This window comes from Myxine glutinosa, chromosome 10 (genome assembly GCF_964187855.1).
Source record: "Myxine glutinosa chromosome 10, kmMyxGlut1.1, whole genome shotgun sequence".
NCBI classification, from domain to species: Eukaryota; Metazoa; Chordata; class Myxini; order Myxiniformes; family Myxinidae; genus Myxine; species Myxine glutinosa.
The window spans coordinates 87,586,687-87,613,241 of record NC_136270.1 but is presented as its reverse complement, the minus strand read 5'-3'; the positions used below and the strand labels follow the sequence as shown (position 1 = coordinate 87,613,241).

Here is a 26,555-nt window from a genome sequence, read left to right as displayed (position 1 = left end):
TTAATTCATATTTCGTGTTTACGAATTCGAATTTGACGAGATCCATATTTTTTATTCATATTTACCTCAGCGCATTTCAGCGAAGTACCCGCTAATCTCAGCCAGTGCGAGCAGCTCGCTGATTCGCTCAGAGCGATCACGTGATGTTCCATACCGTCACACGTCACACGTTTGCACGTAATTCAGGGCGAAAAGCCAATGCGTTTTTTCACCTTTATGCGATCGTGTTTTGTGTCGATTTTGTGCGATATGAATTAAATTTTAATTCATATTTAGTGTTTACGAATTCGAATACGAAGGATTTCCCCTTTCCCCTTTCGATTTCGAATATGAATCGAATACGAGCTTGAGTCGAGAGGGCGAATGTACGGGTTGGGAATGTACCGCCTGGCAACACCGGTACTGGAGGGCATGGGTCACAGGATCGGTGAGTCTCCAAAATCCGCTTCGTGCTCTTGCGAAGATGCAGGACGATGTCGTGTCCTGCATCTTCGCATCGATTGTTGTGCTGCTCTCCGACCATGAGAACTGCAATGTCAATCGTCATTGTTGACTGGCCCTCCCCTTCCCTCCCCCCCTCCCATCCCTCACCCTCTCCCCCTCTTCTCCACCTCTCCCCCTCCCCCTCTTCTCCACCTCTCCCCCTCCCCCTCTTCTCCCCTCCCCCCCCCCTTCTCCCCTCCCATCCCCCCCTCCCCTCCCCCGCCCGACAATGCCGGGTACTTCTGCTAGTATATATATATATATATATAAAAACAATTTAGTGCTCCAACCTAATGAGCGACGCCGTGACATCACCGTCACATGTTTACACCTTGCCTGCCAAGTTCCAGAGGAGCCATCTCGCAGTGCGTCATTGCTTCAAAGGTAATCATAACCTCACAATCATATATATATATATATATAAAAAATTCCTTTTTGGCCCTATAACTCAATGGTGAAAAATCACTTTTAAAAATTAACGTACACAGAACCGTTACTGTGTACGTAATTAACGTACACAGAAAAATTAACGTTCAGAACTTCACCAAAATCGAATTGATTTGTCCTCATCACACAATCAACATGCCCACCTTATTTCGTCCGAACCCGTCCATAAATTTTTGACATATTGTGCTATATATTGGTTTTGGCCATATCTCTCAATGGTGAAGAATCACTAAGAATTTTGTATCCGGATCTTCACCTAAATCTAATCAATTCGTCCTTGTCACACCTTTGGTGATGGAGGTAATTTAAGTACATAAATAGGATGGTGTGAATGAACTTGAAGCAGTAAGGCTGAACCTGACTGAGCATCAATGAATGAAAAAAAACAACCCAAAAGGAAACCATTAAGGATGAAATTAATTATATAAACAAGAGAGTTCATAGAACACCTTACCCCACAGTGTTGAGAAAAAGGACATGGGAAGGGTCTTTTAAACTCTTCTTTTGCGTTTCTGAGCACAATCTATATTTCCAACAAGCCATGGTATTTTGTCTGAATGTCGATATTCCCCAACGCTGAGAATGCGAATGGCAAATTTGATTGGTTGAGATTGTAAAGAGGTGTAATGTTTTTTTCCAAGTACTGCTAAAGACGAGGTTTTTGGAAGTACAAACGAGGTGATTTGTGTTCTACAGTGTTGACGTACATAATTCAATTGAAATAAATAAAAGCTTTGAAGGCTATAGAAAAAAAAAAATTGGGAAGTTTACCGCCGTCGATGCACCGTCTTTTACACCACCTTACTTAACACAGTTAAATTAGTTCTTTGCGATTGTTGTTTGTGTACTTTATGACGTCCCTAAACCAATAAGTTTCCTGATCGGAATGATTTTCAATTTTGTTTCCTGCCAGGCAGGCAGACAGAATAATACAATTACCTCACTGCTCTGTGTGCATACACACTTGGGATGAGATTCTGTATAAACCACCTTTAGAGGCCATTTTTCCCCGCAAGCGGGGGTTGGCCTTTTTCGGGAACCGTGGTTGTTGTTGTTTTTCGGTCCCCTTTTTGAAGCAATGTTTTACGGCCGGATGCCCTTCCTGACGCCAACCCTTTTTGCCGTCTTTAACGACAACCAGGGAATTACCAGTGAACTGGTCCTCAATTAGCCGACCACGGAAGGATGACAGGCTGAGTCAACCCCCCTGGCGTTAATTCAGCGATCGACCGGGATTCGAACCCAGGATCCTAGGATCCTAAGCTGACACCCTAGCCGCTAGCCCAACACCAGGGTTTGGGATGAGAACTTGGGATGAGATTCTGTATAATTTGTCAAATTCACAGCGAGACTACTCCAAAACTGTAGGCTCGTGTTCCGGTTCATGTCCTACAGTGTTAAAAATGATACATTAAATTGCAACGAGGTAGATCGTCGATCATTGACTGACGTCTGTCGGAAAACAGACAAAGTGAACCAATTGTTCAATGCCATTTTGCACTTCACACACAAGGTAACAAACAGGAGATTAATAAAGCGAGCAAGCAATGTATGGGATTTGCAGAAGCATTCATGACGCTCATCTTGCCATGCAGCACAGTTCAAGCACAAGCTGAATGCAAATCCTATTGCATGAGTAACTGAACATAATACCAAGTGAAACATTTGAATACATTTTGCTACAGAGAATAAACAAAGCACAGAATGGGCAATCCGCACAATAATTCACTTCTTACCTCTGCATAGACAGCATCTTCACCATCGTCTCTGTTGAGAAAAACAAATAATTGTTAAGTTAATCGTTATCCCAATGACGTACCCACCAAAAAGAACTAAAAAATCCTGCCTTTCATTAGGAATAGTGAGACTTGTTTTACTAAACACAAACTATAGATATCATAATCATGTGAGATATTCAATCTTGGGGCCACGACTGCTAAGCCGATGAACCGATACATCTTTCATTGCTGGCTGCTTACTGTTCTGCCGTGTCATGCAATTCGTTTTCATGCTGCTCGGATCCTTCATCGCAATCCTGCGGGTCACATTTCAAAAGTTTTGTCAACATAAATCACCATTTTTTTTTGTTGTTGAGAAAACTGACACAACATCATTGCGATCATTGAATCTCTCAACTTCCCATCTCTTTCGTTTCCAGCAATGGTTCGACCAGGCTTTGAGATCAACTATGACTACTATTGCTAAGGCTGATTCTTTAACGGCCCCAATCGTTCCCACATTATTACGTGGTCAGCTGGAAAATGTTTTGGCCCTCGTATTTCGCGAACTTCATGCAATAACACTCCTCCTCTTCACAAAGGACACCGTGAGATCTTTATCGTCCACCAACTAATACTAAAAGATGGGATACCCAGTTTAAGGCCCGTTGAAGTGACGAACTTTCTTTTGCATGCCTTCTTTTGCCTTCTTTTGCATGAGAAACACCAGAGGCTAGTATGGGAAGTGTACCTCTAGGCTAACCTATAACGTACCTCGAGCCTAGCCTATAGTGTACCTCTAGGCTAACCTATAACGTACCTCGAGCCTAGCCTATAGTGTACCTCTAGGCTAACCTATAACGTACCTCGAGCCTAGCCTATAGTGTACCTCTAGGCTAACCTATAACGTACCTCGAGCCTAGCCTATAGTGTACCTCTAGGCTAACCTATAACGTACCTCGAGCCTAGCCTATAGTGTACCTCTAGGGCCCTAGGAAACCTATAGAGTACCTCGAGGCTAACCTATAGTGTACCTCCAGGCTAACCTATAGTGTACCTCTAGGGCCCTAGGAAACCTATAGTGTACCTCTAGGCTAACCTATAGTGTACCTCCAGGCTAACCTATAGTGTACCTCTAGGGCCCTAGGAAACCTATAGTGTACCTCTAGGCTAACCTATAGTGTACCTCTAGGCTAACCTATAGTGTACTTCCAGGCTAACCTATAGTGTACCTCTAGGGCCCTAGGAAACCTATAGTGTACCTCTAGGGCCCTAGGAAACCTATAGAGTACCTCGAGGCTAACCTATAGTGTACCTCTAGGCGAACCTATAGTGTACCTCTAGGCTAACCTGCCAGGCATTAGAACATTAATTTATATAAAGTCAATTACAGTTCCAGGTGATCACCTATACCAATTGCATATACTGTACTTACAAAAAGTGTTGTTGGAAATTTTTTTTATACCGACTTCATTATTTTATTTTGCGCATAAAACTTACCCACATTTCGTTCGCCATCCAAGAAGGCCTGCCGATTTATAAAATAGGAAAACAAACAGCAAAATTAGATTATATGTGCAATGTCACGTGCTAATGACATATACTATGTTAATCTAAGGAATTGAGTTGGAAATACAAGCACATTCACTTTTACACGTATTTATAAGCTGCAAACAAATATTGGACGACAAGGTAAGTTTGTTTACATTTCTTTGCACCCATTTTTTAATCCACTTGGTACACTCATTCTCGTTATCTGTCTTTGCTTTCAGCTCCACAGCCATATAGTGAGTGAGTCGTTGGACACTTAATAAACCACCTGTAGCAATCCTCCCATCCAATCACGTTGGATGGGAGAACCACGTTTACAGTCACGTGAAAAAGTAAGTACACCCCATGTAAAGTTTTGACTTTTTCAACATATTTCAACATACAGCTATTTGATCTTCATTTCAACAATATTGATAGACAAAGGTGATATAATATAACAAATATCAGGAAACATTTACATTTTGTAGTCCATTGTATAATTTAAATAAACATAAATGTAAATTTTGCATGTGGAAAAAGTAAGTACACCCCGACATTTATCACTACTTCAAATACCTAAAATTAGAATCAGGTGCACCAGCTCAGGTGCAATAATGATTAGAACATCGTTAGAGAGGATCTTGGAGGAACCTGTCTTATTTAAATCTCAGACATTTAGTTTGGTTTGTCCTTTGTTGTTGAAGTGTGCGACGTCACCATGCCTAGATCAAAAGAGCTCTATGAGGCCTTCAGAAAGAAGGTTATAGATGCCTATGAGTCTGGGAAGGGATTTAAAAAGATCTCCAAACAATTTGAAATCGATCATTCGACTGTCCGGAAGATCATCTACAAGTGGAGAAGATTCCAAACAACTGCCAGCTTGTTCAAGCCAGGCCGCCCCATCAAGTTCAGCCCGAAAGCAGACCGCAATATGCTGAAAGAAGTCTCTAAGAACCCTAGAATGTCATCACGGGACCTACAGGTATCTCTTGCCACTGTTGATGTCAAAGTGCACGAGTCTCCCATTAGAAAGAGGCTGCACAAATTTGATCTACATCGGAGGTGTGGCAGGAGGAAACCTTTGCTGTCCAGAAAGAACATCAGGGCAAGACTAACGTTTGCCAATGAACACCTAGGCAAAGACCAGCACTTCTGGAGCAATGTGCTCGGGACACATGAGTCAAAGGTAGAGCTATTTGGCCACAGTACCAGAAGACATGTTTGGCAAAAACCAAAGACAGCATTTGACCACAAGAACCTGATACTAACTGTAAAGCATGGTGGTGGAAATATTATGGGTTGGGGCAGCTTTGCTGCATCAGGGCCTGGGCAGCTCACCATCATATAATCCACTATGAATTCTTCATTGTACCAGAGGGTGCTTGAGGATAATGTGAGGCCATCTGTCAGAGAGTTGAAGCTCAACCGAAGGTGGACCTTGCAACATGACAATGACCCTAAACATACCAGTAAATCCACCAAGGAATGGCTGAAAAGAAAGAAATGGAGGGTTCTGGAATGGCCAAGTCAAAGCCCGGATGTAAATCCCATCGAGATGTTGTGGAGGGATTTGAAACGAGCTGTGCATGCAAGAAACCTCTCAAACATCGCACAGCTGAAAGAATTCTGCACGGAGGAGTCGGCAAAAATTTCTCCCAGTCGATGTCAGAGACTGGTAGACAGTTATAAGAAACGCCTACTTGAGGTTGTTTCTGCCAATGGGGGCAATACCACCTATTAGAGCCAAGGGTGTACTTACTTTTTCCACATGCAAAATTTGCATTTATGTCTATTTAAATTATACAATGGACTACAAAATGTAAATGTTTCATGATATTTGTTATATTACATCACCTTTATCTATCAATATTGTTGAAATGAAGATCAAATAGCTGTATGTTGAAATATGTTGAAAAAGTCAAAACTTTACATGGGGTGTACTTACTTTTTCACGTGACTGTATATATACATAAGTAAATACATATACATGTGTGTGCACATACATGTGTGTGTGCCTGCAAGATGCTGTTGTTGACATCTTTCTCCACACGTGGGTGGGTGTCAAGAGATGGAACGGAGACCTACCCTGTCTCAAAGTATCTACCTCTGTTAGCGTGTGTGTGTATAAAATGTATATGTCAAGTATAATACATGTATGATCACATATCAATATCTGAGTATATAATACTTACTATAATTCACAGACCAGTGTTTGTTTGTTTGTTTGTTTGTCGCACTACTCCTATAATTTTGGGCCGATTCCATCCAGACTTGCTACATCGGATCAGCATTACTCCAATTAGTGCACAGGCATACTGTTGTTTTTGTCAGTGGTCTTGGTGGGATGTCGGGGACGCAAATTATCTCTGTAAATGTGTATCAGGTAGAGCCGCTCCAGGTGGGAGAGGGTATTACAAGGCCCCACCCTTTACAGTGCATAATTCCTGCCCACACCTTTCACAGTGCAGTGAGGTGTTTTGAATTACACAGCGAGAGGTATTTTGAATTACACGTTTGAATAAGGATAATAACATAACCCCCCCTGGCCGATCCCCTGGAGTGAGTGGGTGCTTCTAGTATGTACTATGACCCCCACTCCTTTTTGCATCGTGATGATGCATATGGCTGCCGAATCAGTTTCCTAGGCCATTGAGCACAATCCTGGAAGGGTTGCCACTCCGACGCAAGACACTCGACTGGCTCATTCATCCCAGTGAGCTGGTACTCATTTTGCCGACCTCGGAAGGATGACAGGCTGAGTCAACCCACCTGGTGTTAATTCAACGGATTGACAGGGGATTTAACTCAGGATCTGAGATCGCAAGCCAGCCATTCTCAACCAGCTTAACCATTAAGCCAATACCAGCTTTTTTTGGAAACTGGCATTTTACCTATTACCTCCGCTACCAAGGGTGGATGGAGGTTATGTTTTCACCCCTGTCTGTCCGTTTGTGAACAAAATATCTCAAAATGTCGTGGACGGATTCGGACGAAATTTGGCAGAGATGTAGCAGATGTGACACCGACGAAATTATTAGATTTTGGTGAAGATCCGGATTCGGCTACGAGAATTTTTATGCCTCCGCCGACAAAGTCGCCAGAAGCATTATGTTTTCGGGTTGTCCGTCCGTCCAGGCTAAACCTCGTTTTTCTCAGCAACCATATGTCCGATTGAGACGAAACTTTCAGGGTAGGAGTGACACCCATGCCGAATGTTTTTATGATAAATGTGACGTCATACGTCACGTAGTATGGCAGCCATCTTGGATAAAAAGCAAATAATTAAAAAAATTATTTCTTGGAAACCGCTGAATGGCAAAAATTTGAAACTTGGCACATTGTCAAGTACTCCCAATGGGGAACAAAAGCATGATAATGATGACATCATAGGTGAAGTGGTATACCAGCCAAAAATGTTTTCATCAAATTCCTTATCCTAAAAATATGAAACTGCATGCACATGATCGATGACCCGTTGTATTGAAATATTAAATTTATGACATCATAGGTCTCCATTTCTCACACCATATGGGGGTTACGGATATGGTGTGAGAACTGGAGAAGGTGAAAGGATTTTGGAGTTTGCTGATGGAGCTGATTTGTTGATTTGTAATACTCAGTTCCAGAAAGAGGATAATAAGCTTGTTACATACACGTCAGGTGGGTCGACGACAACCGTTGACTACCTGATGGCGAGATAGGAGGCACCTCCGGGACACAAAGGTGATCCCGGGGGAGGAGGCTGTTTCACAGCACCATATGGTTGTCTGCGACATAAGGGTGAAAGGTGCGAGGAGAGCTCGGCGGGTAAAGTACCAACCGAGAATGAAGGTGTGGAGGTTGAAAGAGGTGACAGTAAGGGAGGCATTAAAAGAGAGGCTGAGTAGGGTAGAGGATGATGTGGTTGAGCTTGAAAGTGGTTGGATGTCAATGAAAGATAGTCTGAAGGGGGGCGTTGTTGAGGTATGTGGATGGACAAAAGGACCACCGAGGCATTCAGAAACATGGTGGTGGGATGATGAAGTTGGAAAGAGGATTGACGAGAAGAGGAAGAAGTTCTAGGAGTGGCAGAAGGCGAAGGGTATGGGGGTAGAAAAAGCAGAGCATGAAAGTTATAAGGCAGCCAAGAAGGCTGCAAAGAAAGAGGTAGCAAAGGCACAGGAGGCATGTAGGAAAATGTTCGGAGAACGCTTGGATTCGGAACAGGGTCAGAGAGCGGTATTCAGGATTGCAAAGCAGATAGCGAAAGAGAGGTGTGATGTGATGGGGGTGAGTTGCTTGAAGGATGAAGTGGGACAAATCGTTGTGGACCCAGATGGAATTAAAGGAAGATGGAAAAGATATATGGAAATGCTGTTGAAATCAGAGAATGAATGGGATGGCAACATAGAGAGTAACCCAGTTTTAGGACCGGCAGAGAAGATAACTGAGAAGGAAGTTGAGGAAGCGATAAAAGCAATGAAGTAGAAAAGCGGGAGGGCCGACGGGAGTTGTGAGAGATATGTTGAAGACAGCGGGAAATTGGGGTGTGAAGAGAATGACAGAGATCTGCAATCTGGTGGTGAAAGAAGGCCACATTCCAGTGGATTGGGAACTGAGTACCATCGTCCCTCTATACAAGGGGAAAGGTGACCCTCTGGAGTGTGGCTCGTACCGAGCGATAAAGTTATTGGAGCATGGAATGAAGGTATTGGAAAGGGTGTTGGAGAGGAGGATAAGGAAGAAGGTGAAGATCGGCGAAATGCAGTTTGGATTCATGCCAGGAAGAGGAATGACAGACGCGCTCTTTATTGTGAGGCAGTTGCAGGAGAAGAACATGGAGAAGAGGAAGAAGTTGTTTCTTAGGTTTGTTGATCTGGAGAAAGCATTCGATAGGGTTCCACATGAAGTATTGACATGGTGATTGAGGAAGTTAGGAGTGGAGGAATGGTTGATTAGAGTAGTGATGGCAATGTACAAAAGAGAGCGCACAGCTGTAAGGACAAAGGACGGGAACAGTGGCGAGTTTGAGGTGAAGGTGGGAGTGCATCAGGGGTCAGTACTAAGTCCACTACTATTTGTAGCTGTGATAGAGGTGCTGGCTCAGAACGTAAAGGAGGGTTTACCGTGGGAGTTGTTGTATGCAGATGATCTGGTGTTGATTGTGGAAAGTATGGATGAACTGAAGGAAAAGATGAACAAGTGGAAGGAATGTATGGAGACAAAAGGTCTGAAGGTGAATATCGGAAAGACGAAGGTGATGGCAAGTGGTAAAGCATGTGGTGAGGTGGAAAGAACTGGGCCATGTGCTTTGTGCAGGAAGGGTGTCGGAGTGAACTCCATTCAATGTACAATGTGCGCTGAGTGGGTTCATAAAAAATGCAGTGGTCTGAGAGGGTCATTAACCAGTGTGGCAGCTACATTCAAATGTAAGGTGTGCACAGAGGAAGCTGCAGATGGAGGAAATGTTGAGTTGGATCTTGGACACGGCGTGAAGCTGGAAGGTGTGAAAACATTTTGCTATCTCGGAGACATGCTGAATGGAGAAGGTGGATCAGACTCGGCAACGGTTGCTTGAGTGAGATGTGCATGGAAGAAGTTTCGGGAACTGAGTGGCGTGCTGATGAGGAGGAGAGTGTCGTTTAAGCTGAAGGGAAAGGTGTATGCTGCATGTGTGAGTAGTGTTTTGATTTATGGGAGCGAGACATGGGTAATGAACGTAGAGCAGCAATGAAGGCTGGAAAGGGTGGAAATGCGAATGGTTCGGTGGATGTGCGGAGTATCGTTGAGAGAGAGGAAGACAAATGATGAATTGCGAAAGTTGATGGGAATAGAGCCTGTGATTGATGCTGTGAAGAGGAACAGGTTGAGATGGTTTGGTCATGTGTTGAGGAAGGATGAAAGTGACTGGTTGAGAAGAGTGATGGAAATGAATGTAGAAGGAAGTAGAGGATGGGGAAAACCGAGAAAGACTTGGCTAAAGATGGTGGAAGAAGAAATGCGGGCAAGGGGGTTAACAAGGAGAGATGCAGAAAATAGGGCAAAATGGAGAAGATCGTCATGGGGACCGCAAGGCTAACCCCCGCTCTAGCAGGGAAAATGGCCTTAAAATGCATGTTGTATAGGTCACATGGTTTGGCACCCATATTGGATTGAAGGAAAATATTAAAAAATTATATCTCCGAAACCACTCACCCTATCGATGCAAAATTTTACAAATATCAACAGCACTGTTGCATATAGTTTGAAAATGATGACGTCATAGGTCACGTGGTTTGGTAGCCATCTTGGATAGAAAAACAAACCTTATCCGATCAACACGAAACTTCACAAACGTGATCCCCTACCCATACATATGCAGAGTGATGGCATCTACCCGTTGTGGGACTGTGCGGAGGCATATTGGCGACACAGTCGCATTGTTCTCGTTTAAGTGATTCTTCACCATTGGGAGATAGGGCCAAAAACGATACATAGCAGGATATCTCAAAAAGTTGACGGATTTGGACGAAACCTGGTGGACCGGTTGGGTGTCTGAAAAGGACAATTCGATTCGATTTTGGTGAAGATCTGAAAATGGATTCGGATATGAGAATTATTTAATTTTTAAGTGATGATTCACCATTGGGAGATAGAGCCAAAAACGATACATAGTAGGATATGTCAAAAAGTTATGGATGGATTTGGATGAAACTTGTTGGATAGGTTGTGTGTGACAAGGAAGAATCGATTCAATTTCGGTGAGGATCCAGATCCAGCTAGTAGAATTTTTGAAGTGATTCTTCACCATTGAGTGATATGGCCAACCAGGTGGAGTTATGTTCTCTACTGAGTGCCGTTCTAGTTTCCGTTTCGGTTTCATATGCGATATCTTCTATTCACACCTGTTTTTGGAATTGTTTTGCAGTGCGTGTTAGGGATATCTTCTCTGGCTTGATATCTTCATGTTTGAATGTATATTGGGTTTGGTCGTCTGTTGAACTTTTCATGCACTAAGCCAACCCTACAGTTGTCATTATGTGCACTTGGTGGAGCTCCATCATGCTGCTACCTCCTTCTCGTCAGGTACATTCTCAGGATGCATTGACATTTGTAGAACATTTTGTGGATAGTGAGGAGTTTCCTTGTTTTGATATCCGATTGCGGCCAGTTTATTATTCCGCAAACTGTGCTGGAACACTAATACTGCGAGTTGGTTTATGGCTTTGATTTTGTTTCTTGGAGAGGGATATGTTTTTAGGATCGTGTGTGCGTGTGTGTTTACACCTAACACATTTATACAATATTCAAAAACAATTGCAATTATACATCTGGTTTGATATCATATTCCAGTAGGTTTATCGTCATTTGAAAGAGAGTGCCTATAGAGCACCACTAGAAACGACCATCAATGCTACTGGTGAAATAGAAAACCAACACTTTCATCCATTCATCTGAGAAAACCTACCAATATTAATCCTCCCCAAGATTATCTCCTTCCACTGTCCAGTTTTTCCTTCCACTTCTGTGAGCAAGAGTTTGTGACTGTAGCCATCTTGTTCATCCGCAGTGTACTACCCTTGCTCTCATTCTTCCTGCACATCCCTTATTTTATTCTAAATTCTCCCTCTATTTTATCCCTCAACCATGCTGCTGCCCCACCCCTTATTATTTCTATTGTTCCTTTAATTCTGTTGCATTCTGGTCCGTTCTGTGTTCATTCTCTTCCATGAGCCTCAACTCGGTGCACAAAAACAAACAAACAGCAGCACAGATAAGAGCCAAGTCCAAAGTAAGTGACAACATTGAAAGAGCAATATATCGTAGTTTGCATAATATTCCCAGTGGAAAAGCAATCAGAATGGACTTGTGATGAGGTAGCCGCAGAGGCACAGACAAATATGCCCTTCTGTGAAATACTTTCATGAGGATTGAGGAGTAGCTGCAATACTTTCCACAACTCGAGAAAGACAGTAAAGCACTTTTTTGCATCCAAAGTACCACAAAACAGAAGAACATAGTGGAAAGGAGGGAAATGCACCAAATGAAGGGTAGAGGGGCACTTGGGGGAGCAAGGGGAGGAGGACACATGGGGTGAACAAGATGGATACAAGCAGAAACACAGCAAGAAATGAAATGGAAAATGGGAATGCAATGAAAATGGAACAAAAACGAAAAAGGATGAGGGAGTGGAGGGGTGAGAGGGAAATGCAATAGAGGAGGGGATGGGAGAAAGAGTGGAGGGTAGGAGTGAGGTAGCTCAGGGCCGTCTTAAGAGCATTGTCGGCCCTGGGCAAAGCAATCCACTGGGGCCCCTTCCCACCCACGGGAATAAAAATGTAAATCTATATATATAAAACACAGTTTGTGTGTGTGTGTGTGTGTGTGTGTAATGTTACTGATAGACTCCTAAACGGAGAGGCTCACGTACTTGATATTTGGCACAGACATGGCCATTGAGCCTGGGACGAACATGGCTGACCTAAAAATTTATTTCATATGTTTTTACCATATTTTTATCTCAGCGCGAAATATTATGACCGGAATCTGACCGGAAGCAGAGCAGCGCGCTCATTCGCTCAGAGCGATCACGTGATGTTCGTTGCCGCCATTAACTCAACTAGGGCATGCCCGTACTATATATATGCCCGTACTATATATCTATCTAAAATTATATCCCCCCCCTCTATTTACATGAAATGGTTTGGTCCATTCGCAACGCCAAAGCGAACGGCGAACGGCTTGCGAGTACAGTGACAATCCCCCCCCCTCTATTTACATGAAATGGTTTCGTCCATTCGCAACGACCACAGAACCCCCCCCTCTATTTACATGGAATGGTTTGGTCCATTCGCAACGCCGGCACACGCGATCGTTCGCTGCTCTCTGATTGGTTGAATCGTTTTTTGGACATATTATATCCCCCCCCTCTATTTACATGAAATGGTTTGGTCCAAAGCGAACGGCTTGCGAGTGGTGACAATCCCCCCCCTCTATTTACATGCAATGGTTTGGTCCAAAGCGAACGGCTTCCGGAGTTTGGTAAAGAAATCGCCATCGCGTGCACAAACGCGCAGGAAAGCGAATGAATCGCAAATTCGTTTTTATTAGTTGTAAAACATAGTTTAACGCCAACATAGTTTGCAAACGTGAAATAAATGAATACGCTCTCAAATGTGCCATCCGAGGCAGAGTGTGCCCGCCACGTTCGGCACACGCGATCGTTCGCTGCTCTCTGATTGGTTGAATCGTTTTTTGGACATAGCTCGGTAAGTAATTGTCCGATTAATATGAAACCTTGAAAAGGCACATCCTCGGGTCCCCAGCAATATACCTGGCAAGTTAAAAGTATATCGGACCCGTGGTTGTCGAGAAACAGCGGTCACAGACAAACAAACAAACGTACAGACAGACAGACAGAGATTACTGGAATTATAGATAGATTACGCGTTCGCACGTATTTCAGAGCGATTGCGTTTTTGCCGGGTACTTCTGCATGATTAGCATTTAGCATGATTTAGCATGTTTCACATAGATTTGTTTTCAGCGAGCAGAAGTACCCGGCATTGTACGAATATTATATCGATAGTGCCGTGTAGGGCGGAGTGATGCCGCTGTGGGAGGGACCGAGCGAGGTCGCTGTGGGCGGGCCCGGGCGAGATCGCTGTGGGTGGGGCCGAGCGAGGCAGCTATGGGCGGGGCCGAGAGAGGTTGCTGTGGGCGGGGCCGAGCGAGGTCTGCGTTAGTGCGTTGCCGTTGCCTGGTATAAAAAGATGGTGCTTGATGCTCTCTGCGTCAAGATACGGACTTGATGTCCGTATCTTTACAACAGACATTCCAATGATGATGATGATAAATGTAATACCACTCAAGGAAGGCCCACAACTCAAGAGAGTGGAAAAAAACAATAAAATGAACAAAAATACGGGGAAGGAGAAGCAACCACTCAGAAGAATGACAGAAAATCATTTCCCTTAAATGTACCGTGTTCACCAACTAGCACGACCAGATACAGGACACCAAAATAATTTCCCTTACACATATCGTGTCCACCAACCAGCAAGACCATACCACTTACCTCTGGATCAAACTGTATTGCAAATATTCAAACGGTTTTTACATGCTGCCGTCTCCTAGCAACCAATGAAATTTTTCAAAAATATTGTAGTACATTTATTTTTTAATAATGTACCATATTTACGGCAGTATATTTATTTACGCCATGAGTAAGCAAGGAAAATTTCCAGCGCGCTGATTCGCTCATTCGCGCTCATTGACGACGATCACGATCACGTGATGACGTGATCACGAATGATGTTCGTGACGCGATCACGTGATGTTCCTTGCCGCCATAAATCGCCTAAATCGTCGCCTAAGTAGCATATATTTTAGCATGATTAGCATTTAGCATGATTTAGCATGATTTAGCATGATTTAGCATAGATAGTAGCATGTTTCACATAGATTTTTTTTCAGCGAGGAATATTATACACGGATTCTGACCGGTGGCAGAGCAGCGCGCTGATTCGCTTAGAGCGATCACGTGATGTTCCATCTCCGCCGCCAGTTGGCTTCACTTTTCACGGAGTATGAGCGTTCTATATATTTTCAATTCAGTGCGCCCGACTCGCTCACGTACTTGATTTGTGGCATAGACATGGCCATTGGGCCTTCACGGTGTAATTTGTGCGAGGCTTTTGTCCGAGTGAGCTTGAGTCGAGAGGGCGAATGTACGGGTTGGGAATGTACGGGTCTCCCTTCCCCCACCCGGCAACGCCGGTACTGGAGGGCGTCACAGGATCGGTGAGTCTCCAAAACCCGCTTCGTGCTGTTGCGAAGATTCAGGACGATGTCGCGATTGTTGTGCTGCTCTCCGACCATGAGAACTGCAACGTCATTGTTGACTGGCCCTCCCCTTCCCTCCCCCTTCCCCCTCCCCCCCTCCCCTTCTCCCCTCCCCCTTCCCTTTTCCCCCTCCCCCTCCCTTTTCCCCCTCCCCCTCCCTTTCCCCCCTCACCCTACCCCTTCCTCTCCCCCTCCCCCCCTCTCCTCCCCTCTCTTCTCCCTCACGTTTATACACGGAATGGCGGGTACTTCCCCCCCCCCCCCTCTTCTCCCCTCCCCTCCTCTTCCCCCTCCCCTCCCCTGCCCGGCAATGCCGGGTACTTCTGCTAGTGGTCAATAAAATTAAACCTATAGATTTGTTGGTACTTTCAACAAAATCAATGTTTAAACATAAAAAATATGCTGTAAAACGAGGATTAATCAACACAAACATTTGAACAATATAACATACTCTACCGGTCTAAAGTTTTAGAACACCTCAATTTTTCCAGTTTTTATTGAAATTTACGCAGTTTAATGTCCAGTGAATAACCTGAAATGATACAAAGGTAAGGAGTAAACTGCTCGAGGTTAGAAAAAAGTTTAGGTTAGCAAAAATGGAAAATAATGTAAATTGCACAGTTATATTGTAAAAAAGGCCTTCTTCAGGGAACAAGTAATGGGTTAACAACTTACAGCTGTTCTGCAGCAATGTAAGTAAATTAAGCCTTGAAAGTTGATGCAAACAATTCCTACACGTGTCCCAACCTTTGCTGATTACTTGATTACAAACCTCCTGTCTGTATAAAAGCAGTATTGGAACAGACTGTTATTACACCCTCTGAAGCATTATTTGGACAATATTGTACTGCAGGAAGTAGTATATTGGAAACTGGAGGAAACTCTGACAGGAAGAGGTCTGGCAGACCCAAAGCCACCACATAATCAGAAGACAAGTTTCTGAGAGTCAACAGCTTGCGTGATAGGCGACTCACAGGACAACAGCTTCAAGCACAGCTTAACACTGGTCGAAGTAAGCAAATCTCAGTTTCAACTGTGAAGAGAAGACTTTGAGCTGCAGGTTTGACAGGTCAGTGGCAGTAAGAAAGCCATTGCTAAGATGGCAAAATAAGAAAAAGAGGCTTGCCTGGGCCATGAAGCACCGCCAGTGGACTACTGAAGACTGGAAGAAGGTCTTATGGACCGATGAATCAAAATTTGAAATCTTTGGTTCATCACGCAGGGTTTTTTGTCCAGGCCCTGCTCATAACCCTGTATACAACTCATCCGCAAGAGATTTTGAAACTTGATTTGAGTTATTGGACCATTTACCTTTAAAAATCACACAGGTGCTTCTTCGGAACCGGCTGTGAATGGCCACGAGGGGTGAAAATCCTAGATGGCCGCCAGTAGCCATATTGAAAATATAAATTTTGAATCACTCACCATAGACGTATGTGTAATACCTTGTTTTATGGGTTTTTGGGTGTGGGGAATCCATTTGTGACATCATTTTCATGATTGAAGGCCAAGGTCACATGCTAAGGTCAAGGTCAGAAATCACAAAAAACGACCAAAATCGCAGTTTCACAGACATCGAGAAGCAAACTATCAAAGTTTGATGAGTGATACAATTACTGATGTTTTGCAACTTAACTGACTGTGGGAATAAGTGTAGGCCATGTAGTTTTTTCAAATCTTGTTTATTTTACAACTTCTCATTTTATTTGGCTCACAATATCGTAGGCATACACATTGTTCACTTATGAATTGGAACATTTTAATCATTCTTTAGAACACACAATCTGAAAATTAAAAAAACAATATCTACATTACAGTGCCATATAATACCTGCATATAAGCCATATTCCTTATAATTATGACTAAAAATGAATGGTATATGAGTCCGATGCCCAGACGAGAGAGCTGAGGTGGGAACTTGGCATTTGTTTATTTATTCACACAGATGGGCTCAACAACCTTCTTATGGCAGTAGATCACACACATAACTTCTGCTGCTTTGCAGGAACAACGCTTTGAGTTACACTTCCCACTACAGCCACACAGGGACAGAATTTTGGTGGGGATCGGCTTCAGAGACTTAAGGGGCAGGAGCGTGCCGTCTTGGTTGATCCAACCATAATGAATAGGGTCAAGCTGACTGGCATCAGCTAGCAAGGTCAAGGCATTCCGTATCAAGTAGAATGCTTAAAATGTTTAAAACATGGGAATTCTTCCGGATTATTTGTAGATAATTAGACTCTTCAACTCAACTTCAACAAGAAGTGCGTGACGTCATTCAACAAATGGCAATCGGGATGCGCTGTGAAACTTGTTTGTATTTTACACAGTGAATAAATGAGTGGAAATCTTAATGAAATAAGGTTAATGCATATAATACCATTTGCATATAAAATGAAATGTAATCTGCTACAGTCATATTTCGTAACTTAATCCCAGGCCTTTCCAGCGAGAGGTCGAGTAATTATCCACTCTGCCAAGAGATCTCTCATGAACAATATGGCAGCATGGTGCCCCTAGAATCGTGGGGCCCTGGGCAACCTGGGGCCCCTGGGCAACTGCCCAGTGTGCCCATGCCTTAAGACGGCCCTGAGGTAGCTCACTACACCCCTCCACTCACATTCTTATCTGTGGAAGGAGGCAGGCTTGCGGAGTATTATTATTGGTAGGTTTTCACATACAAGTATGAACGGTTGAAAACGTCAAAAAGCGTTTGCTATTTCACCAGTAGCATTGAAGGTCACTCCGAGTGGAGGCAATCTCTTTCAAAAGGACCATCAACCTACAGGGCGCGAGAGGAAGGGGAGTAAGGAGGGAAGGAAAGGAAAGGGGAATGACCTGAGGTGGTAGTTAACAGTCCTCTCAAAGCCCGAGAAGGAAAAATGGGATTAGTTGGTTCCACGGGTGAGAGAAAAGAAGAGTACATGAGTGGAAAGAAGCCGTAGAAGACAAAGGACATGGACTTGTCTGCAATATGAGAGTCTCAGGCCGATTGAATCAGCTTCATAGTGAGAGATCAGAAGGATTTTGAGGATTTTTTTCCATGGCATTAAGATGTTGAAGGTGTGAGGCAGGGGTGCCAACCCAAAGGGGGAGTGCAGTACTCTATTGAGCTGTGGATAAATGCCTTGTAAATTGATATTTAAGCTGTGGAAAAATGCAAGTTTGGAAACAAAATGATTGCATTCACGAAACAGTGCCATGATCCACAGTAAACAGCAGTGAAAAGGAGAACGGCAACAAAGGTTCATATCTGTGCAACAAGAACAAGACTCTCATGTAATCCAGATGGACAAATAAGAAATATGCGAGCATCCATCTCTTTTTCATTTTCGTATACAAAATCTAGGCTCATGGAAGAGTGATGTGACAGAGGGTAAAAAGACAATGTACTGAAAACAGCAGGGCATTGGCACCACAGGCAGACACAACAAGCAAGGGACAAAATTAACACAAAGAGGAGGATGTGAAACCACAACTTGCAAGTAAAACGGTTGGGCCAGTTAGGGAAGAGGGGGAGAGTGGGGGGCGGGAAAGATTGTGGGTAAGGATAGATGGCATGAGACCACCTGCACGGAGCCTTGGAGGTGAGAGCGTGATATAACGGCTTCGGTATGGCAATTCCATAAATGGAACAAAAGAGGCACAAAAGAGTTGGTGTGTGCGGAGATCGTATATTTTGGGAGCTCAACCTTTTTTGGGTCATTTGAAGAATGCTTTGCGAAAAGATATACAAAGACTGATCATCTACAATAACCTAGAAGTGTGAGACAGCATCCACATTGACCCAAGGAAAACCACAGGCCTGATTTCAGATGGTGCTGGAGTCATACTTGACAATAATACTTGTATTGGGGTTCAACATTCGAAACTTTGCAGGCACCTGCAGGACTATCATGGCTGAAAACAATGCATTTGAAGAAAATGCAAAACTGACAAATCACCAAGCGTTCCAAGGGAATGCATGTTTTGTGTCCACAATTGATAGGCTAGATTGTTTGAAAAACAACAGCTTGCTGATAATCCTGAGGCTCATTGCAAAAGGGTTCTCTGTTTGCAATAGTGGCGACATCATTAGACAAGCATAAAACCTCTTCATCCAACACAAGACATTTTTAATGTGCAAAACATGTGGATACACATTTTGAAGATCATGCAATGCATTTTGATTTATTTTCAAAACTTTTTAAAATCATTCTCTTTTTTAACATATGCAACATAACCCCTGTGATTTGTCTCCTCAGGCCTTTGCAATTTGTATAAAATTACACTGATGTCTCCTTGCATCAATTATAGCCGCACCCACGGCTATAACACCATAACACCTGAGATCACCGCTTTTATTTTCATTCCTTCTTTTTCACTTATTTGACAATACAGTACTCTCCACTAGATCCACATGTGCATTTAAAAACATTTATGTTAAGAAATCATTTTCTCAACTTCCTTAATTGTAGAAATTATGTTATACTTGTACATTTCTCTTGCATCAAATTTCTTTACGGAAGACATTTTAAAAATCTTAGCAGTATTGGTCAGAAGAAAATGCTTACCAAAGTTGATCACGAAACAGTTTTGTTTTATTCCTGATAATCTGAAACAAAAACACCCAAAATAAGATCAATGAACACAAACATGTAAAAGCCTAAAAAAAGTAACATTTCAGAGGAAATATGTGTTATAACAAATATACACACAGTACTGTGCAAAAGTTTGGGTTATTCCAATAATATTCATACTTGATGGTATATTCATAACTTTATCAGTGACAACAGTCATGTATTTATTATTCTAAATTAATAGTCTTTATAAAAGCAGATGAAACAAATTGCTGAAGTAAATAACAAAACAGCGTCATTTCATAGTATTAGTCAACACTGTGTCCGGATTTTGCTTCTTGAGTGCCACCACTCTTTTACCCATGATTCCTGCATATGACTGAAGCACTCTTCTGCACTCTTCTCTTCTGCCAAATATCCTGTGGTATATTCCACAGTTCTGTAAGGCACCCTTCTGCCAAATATCCTGTTGTACATTCCACAGTTCTGTAAGGTGAGTTGAGTTCTTCTTATTCTACTCTATTTCCAGGTAATCCCATATGGCCTCGATGGGACTCAGGTCCGTACTCTGGGGTGGCCATTATATTACTTGGAGCACACCAGTTGTTGTTTACTCAATTGGAAGTGTATAAAACAAAAAACCACCTTTAGAGGCCATTTTTCCCCGCAGGGCGGGGGTTGGCCTTTTTCGGGAACCGTGGTTGTTGTTTTTTTTTTTTTTTTTGGTCCCCTTTTTGAAGCAATGTTTTACGGCCAGATGCCCTTCCTGACGCCAACCCTTTTTGCCGCCTTTAACGACAAACAGGGAATTACCAGTGAACTGGTACTCAATTAGCCGACCTCGGAAGGATGACAGGCTAAGTCAACCCCCCTGGCGTTAATTCAGCGATCGACCGGGATTCGAACCCAGGATCCTAGGATCTTAAGCCGGCACCCTAGCCGCTAGCCCAACACCAGGGTTAATTGGAAGTGTATGTTGGATCATTATCTTGTTGGAAAATGAATCCTCTTCCAAGTGAAAGATTTTCACTAGAAACTGCATGATGCTGAAGTATCTGCTCATCCTTCTCCTTTGATAGCATTCCATTGATTTTAACAAGTCCTCCCCCCACTCCCCCCACAACCAAACATTGACACAAAACTTCTGAATAGCGTTAAAATAGATGATCATAAACACAGGATTTTTGCAGCCACCGAGACATTGATTTGCTATGGATGTGGTGCATTTTGACACACTATAGGCAGTATTAGTCCAGTCAATCTGTAGTTTGACCAAAACAAAATTGCAACAGAAATGCGGTTTGTTGCAACTAACTCCCCAAACCTTCTCAGACAACATAAAAAAATATAGATAAAATGTAGGCAGGACAAAATAGTTAATTTGCATTATTTCAAACTGGCCGCTCAAAGTAATATTTCCTGTTAATATACCTCAGTTTATACATTTAAGGGAGCATCGTTCAACTCATGTCAATATGGGATTTAAAAAAATCATATCTGTTACTATTGATTTATCGCAAAACGATTTGGCCAACTAGAAATTCAAGATGGCTGCCATTTTCAAGATGGCCACCAATTATTCCACAAATATCCATCATTAATACAGGAATGCACACACGAGTCTAATTATTTGAAAGCTACTATCCCAGTGTTGGTTTGACCATGCTTGATACTAGGGCCCCTCTATATTCCAGCTATTTTTTTAAGAATATACAGCATAGCACAGTAGTATATAGTAATGCATAAACATGACTCCGATCGTCATCATTTAAAACACTGCCACTTTCATTCTGTGTGTCATTCCTCATCTATATCGTCCACAGAAAGCGAGGATGATTTGGTGTAACTGACACTGTCGCACTCCCCACATGCAGCTGAGCATTCCAGGTCATGCTTCTTACAGGTTCTTTATACACTTTCGCATAATCACAGTCTGCTTTACAGTTACATCTGATGACTCTCAAAATAACCTCTGGCAAATCGGACATTTGTGGATCGACGTTCCCGTACTCAAACCCATCTCCATTCTTCTAGATCTAAGTTGCTAGATTTCCACATCCAGTGCTGGATTTGATAATGCACATGAGGACTCCGATAAGAAGCAGCTGCTGATGTCGGAGGAAGTGCGTGCAATTGCACACTAGTGATACTTTTGATCAATACAATTCATTCAAGCCCTCATCGGAATGGCCTCTATACAAACAAGAGAGAGCCTTCTCACCATCAGAGACGATGTCATCCTTATAAGCATCATTGGAGAACAGTTCAGCCTGTTCTTTGTAATCTGGGTCACTATTCAACTTCTGTAGAGCTAGACCCTTTCCAAGGCCAAACAAATGGGATGGGGTGTCACATCTAGCAATACCATGAGCAAAATGCAGCAATTCGCAAATCTCTGGACCCAATGCATTCTGCAGCTAGTGCATGTTCCAAAATTGTAACGTCTTTGTGTTCTTCCTCCCTTCTGATCTAAAGAACAGGTCAAATGCAGTGGGATCAGCATAAAAGCACAGTAGCACTCAGAGATCAGTATCTTCTCCTATGACAGTAGTGGCACATTTGGTAGCAGAATTTATTGCATTCTGAGCAATCAGGATTGTTTTAAATCTCCTTCCCTTCAGTTTCTCGCCCAGCAAGAGTATGAACTTCTGCGTGTTTGCAGTATTGAGCAAGAAGTATTCTTTCTTCAATTTGAAAGGCATCCCTCCAACAAGGTTCACTTGGACACCGCCAACACATTTTGATCTCCGAAGATGTGCGGTATATTTTGCAGATGGGCCTGTGCTGTAACCATCAAAAACAATGACAGGGTTGTTGTACTTGTGCTAAACATAATCAACATAACTGTTTCAAATACAGTGAAACCTTGACTTACGAGTTTAATTCGTTCTGTGACCGAGCTCGTAACTCAATTTGCTCGTTTCTCAAATTAAATTTCCCCATTAAAATGCATTGAAATGCTATTAATCCGTTCCAGCCCGCCAAAAACCACACCATTTTAAAAAAAATATACAGTATATATAAAAATATCTCGCGCTTTATATTTCACCTGTATGCAGCATACAAGTTGGCAGGATGGCCTGGACTGGAGGTACGCACACTTGACTCTAAACTGTCCAGCCTGGGTTTGAATCCCGACCCAGCTATAACCTGTCATGGGTGAATCACAGGCAGGGTGATTCATCAATGTGTGTACCGCTAAACTGGGCGCCCCGTTTGCGTCCCATTAGTTGTTGGATGTTAAGGATCTCACCGTGTTTTCCACAAAGAGAAGGCGAGCTATCGCCGGCACTCTGAACAAGTTGTGGCCTGGCATGCTCTTCTCCTCTGCCGTTATATACGTCCTCCTCGGCATCTTTTTCCAGAAGAGCCCTGTCTCGTCACAGTTGAAGATTTGCTGGGGGATGTATCGTTCGGCTTCTATCAGTTCGGCAAAAGTTATAATAAAATCTTCAGCTGCCTTCACATCCGCCTCACCAAGTCGACAACACGCATACCTCGCTCATGTTTTTCGACGATTGCGTGTTTTATATCCAAGCACATCATCCTCTTCTTCTTCTCAGTACTGCCCTTGGCACTCAATTTCTTAGGACCCATGGTTAAAACTAAGAAATTTTCCAAAATAACCAAAATGCGAAAACAAAGCAGCAGCTATATACGGCAGAGATGCTTGCACGGCAAGATAACCACGTGACCGGAACCCACCTGGTGGCGGGTGGCGTAAGCTCCAAAATAACCAAAATGCGAAAACAAAGCAGCAGCGATATACGGCAGAGATGCTTGCATGGCAAGATAACCACGTGACCGGAACCCACTTGGTGGCGGGTGGCGTAAGCTCGTAACTCAGATCTCGGCTCGCATCTCAAAGCAATAAACCGCCCGAGCGACGACTCGTATCTCGGAAAACTCGTAAGTTGGTGCACTCGTAAGTCAAGGTTTCACTGTACAATCAAAAGTTGCATCGCATTTCCAGGGTATCCGTTGGATGAGTGAGCCACCATCAAGAACTGAACACATTCTTTCTTCCTCTGGTGCCGGTATACGGGTGTTTCAAAAAGATGGACCCAATTTCAAAGCAGTACATTTCACGATGGCAACATGTTACAATTACACAAAAAGTTACAAACGGTTGAATGAGTTATCAAGTTTTACTAACCATTTTATAAATGCTCTATGTGCCCTCCACCTGCTGCAAGGACAACATCGAGACGACAGTTGAATTCGTCCCAAACGTCTCTCAGAGTGTCTTCTTTCACTGAAGTCACCGCTGCCGTGATTCTGTTTTTGAGGTTATCCAGATTAGTCACTAATGGTGGCACAAAAACACGGTCTTTGACGTATCCCCACAAGAAAAAGTCGCAGGGTGTAATGTCCCGGGATCTTGGGGGCCAAGAGTGTAGCGCCAAGTCTTGGGGTCCCGTGCGACCTATCCAATGTTGAGGCAGTGTGTCATTTAGAAAACGTCGAACCTGCAGGTGCCAATGTGGCGGTGCTCTGTCTTGCTGAATAATGAAGTCATCGGAATCTTCATTAAGTTGTGGAAAGAGCCAGTTCTGCAGCATTTTGAGATAGGTTTGCCCCGTAACTGTTTTTCCCTCGAAAAAGAAAGGGCCATAAACCTTTATTTGAGAAAGGGCACAAAACACGTTCACTTTCGGGGAATCACGCTCATGCTCTACAGTTTCGTGTGGATTCTCTAGTCCCCATATGCGCACATTGTGACGGTTAACTTTACCGCTTAGATGAAACGTTGCTTCATCACTAAAAATCAAACGTGGTAAGTAGCTGTCGTCTTCCATGTTCTGTAACATCGCATCACTAAATTCTACACGCTTTCCGTTGTCACCTGTACGAAAAGCCTGTACCAGTTGCAACCGGTATGGCCTCAGGATTAAACGTCGCCTTAACACACGCCAGACAGTCGTATGAGGGATCGCAAGTTTTCGGCTGGCACGAGTGGACTTGCGCGGGCTAGGCAGAAAACTCTTGAATTCTTCTCACGTTTTCCTCTGAAGTGCGTGGTCACCCTGGGCTCTTCCCCTTACATAAACAGCCTGTTTCCTCAAATTATCGGTACCAACGACGAATGCTCTTTGGCATTGGCGGATCAATGCCAAAACGCCGTTGAAACGCACGCTGCACCGCAATTACGGATTCAGTCTTGCTGAAATGCAGAATGCAAAACGCCTTGTGTTGCGGGGTCGCCATCTTGCGAACGACTGAGGCTAGAGGCTGTTGGTGCGCTGGGAGAGCCATCTAGCGGTGGTCATTTGAAACTCTATGCCCCGCCCTTTCAAGTGGTAAGAGGTTCATTTATAGGCGGTTCGTGGTTGCAGAGATATAGCGATTTCAAATCGGGTCCATCTTTTTGAAACACCCTGTACATTGGCGTAGTAGCTGCAGTCTGCATTCCATGAGACGGAGCTGAACGGCGAACGTTAATATAAAACTTATGCTATTCAAGTTTTAATTTAGAGTCGAATAATTTGATTTACTTCATCTAAAGAAAAGCTAAAATGGGCATTTGGAAGTTTTTTGTGGAAACAACTGTTGAGCCTCCAGCAGATGATTCACAACAGAATATTACAACTGCACCACGGGCCCAGATACCGCCGCATACCTCGCCTCTCGATGCCGTATCATTGCAAGTACAGCAAGACGACCTCGAACTTTTGGAGACAGCGAGTACACGTTCTCACAGCACACATTCTCCTGAAGTTGATGTGAGCGGCGTAAATGTTATAGATCTCGGAGAAAAAACGAATTGGACCTAATCAACCGCATCTGAATGATTTCCCAAAGAGAATATTTGGAAAAACCAGTCGTTCTTTTTCAGTTTTCTACTACAACAAATTCCCTTGGGTTGAATATTCAATTCAAAAAGATGCAGTGTTAGCTTTCCCTGCCATCACTTCCACCCAGAAAAAGGCCATGCTGAGCATTCATTTATCAACAAGAGAAAAATGACCACAGTGTGATCACTAGCTGCGATGTGTAGAATCATGACGATATCCGTTGCAATATGCACTACCAAATTCGACCAGTCATTAAATAAATACGCATGCACTAGCGTCTTTTTGTCTTTCAGTTCTGGTCTTGTCCTTTGTTTTGCGACGGAACATGCTTCATCAACTGATTACATATAATGTATGGACGTGAATGTTATTTCTGTTAATGTTAATGTTAATTCATTAATGTTATTTATTAATGTTAATTCTGGGTGGCAGAGGGATCATTTGAAACGGGCTTGGTCGGTAGGGGATTTGAAAGTGGGTGTGGTTATGTGAAAACAGTGGTGTGGTTCTGTGGTTCTGTTTGGTGTGATGGGGTGAAAATGATTTGAAAGTAAAAAAGTTCTGTGAAACGAGATTGATATGAAAACATTCATGTCTTTGTTGCTAAATTTATTCTGGTTTCTTCAAACAAATTGCGATTTTAGTCCACGATGTTCTTACCTCATACCAACGCACGTCCGAGTGTATGCTTATACGCTATTCAAAAAGGCACCCCAACAACAAGAACAACAAAGCGGTCCTCTCATAGAGCTGCTCGTCACAGCTAAAAACGGCGTGCAGGAATGGAAGATCTCAGAAAAATTGTCTAAACATGCTGTCTCCCAGGTTTATTTGAAATGTATGGAAAAGTGGCAATACTTCAAACAAAGCCAAGAAACAGGATTGATAGCAGCAAAGCTTTCAGGAAGTCATAAAAGCACCATTGAGAGAAACAGATTGCCATGCAAAGGTTTGTGACATTGTCAAGATACTGTTACAGACGCGGTTTTGGATGTTAGTTTACCGAGCGGTTTGGTATGACCGCGTCTGCACAGTTTACCCGATTCCACTCGAACGTTGGCCAAATCGCGCTATGCTAAATCAATTAAGGAAAGGACACAACGGCTGGGATTAAATGACACGACACCAGGGGTACAGTTCTCAAGACCTCCGGAGGAGGTTATAATATTTGTATGCAGAACGTTTAAATTACACGGACAAGAGGTACAGCATAGGAAGGT

The 26,555-nt window shown here is 43.2% G+C and overlaps 1 protein-coding gene across 1 annotated transcript in view; it reads right to left on the bottom strand.

Moving 5' to 3' along the window:
* The window catches only part of DPY19L1 (dpy-19 like C-mannosyltransferase 1), a 131,978-nt gene that overhangs the window by 16,478 nt on the left and 88,945 nt on the right, over window positions 1–26,555 (bottom strand). The window contains exons 16-19 of the mRNA XM_068126592.2: window positions 19,535–19,575; window positions 4,149–4,176; window positions 2,910–2,965; window positions 2,667–2,697 (exon numbers count right to left, since the gene is read on the bottom strand). Of these exons, the coding sequence (XP_067982693.2) occupies window positions 2,667–2,697; window positions 2,910–2,965; window positions 4,149–4,176; window positions 19,535–19,575 (156 nt within the window). The remainder of the gene's footprint in view (window positions 1–2,666; window positions 2,698–2,909; window positions 2,966–4,148; window positions 4,177–19,534; window positions 19,576–26,555) is intronic.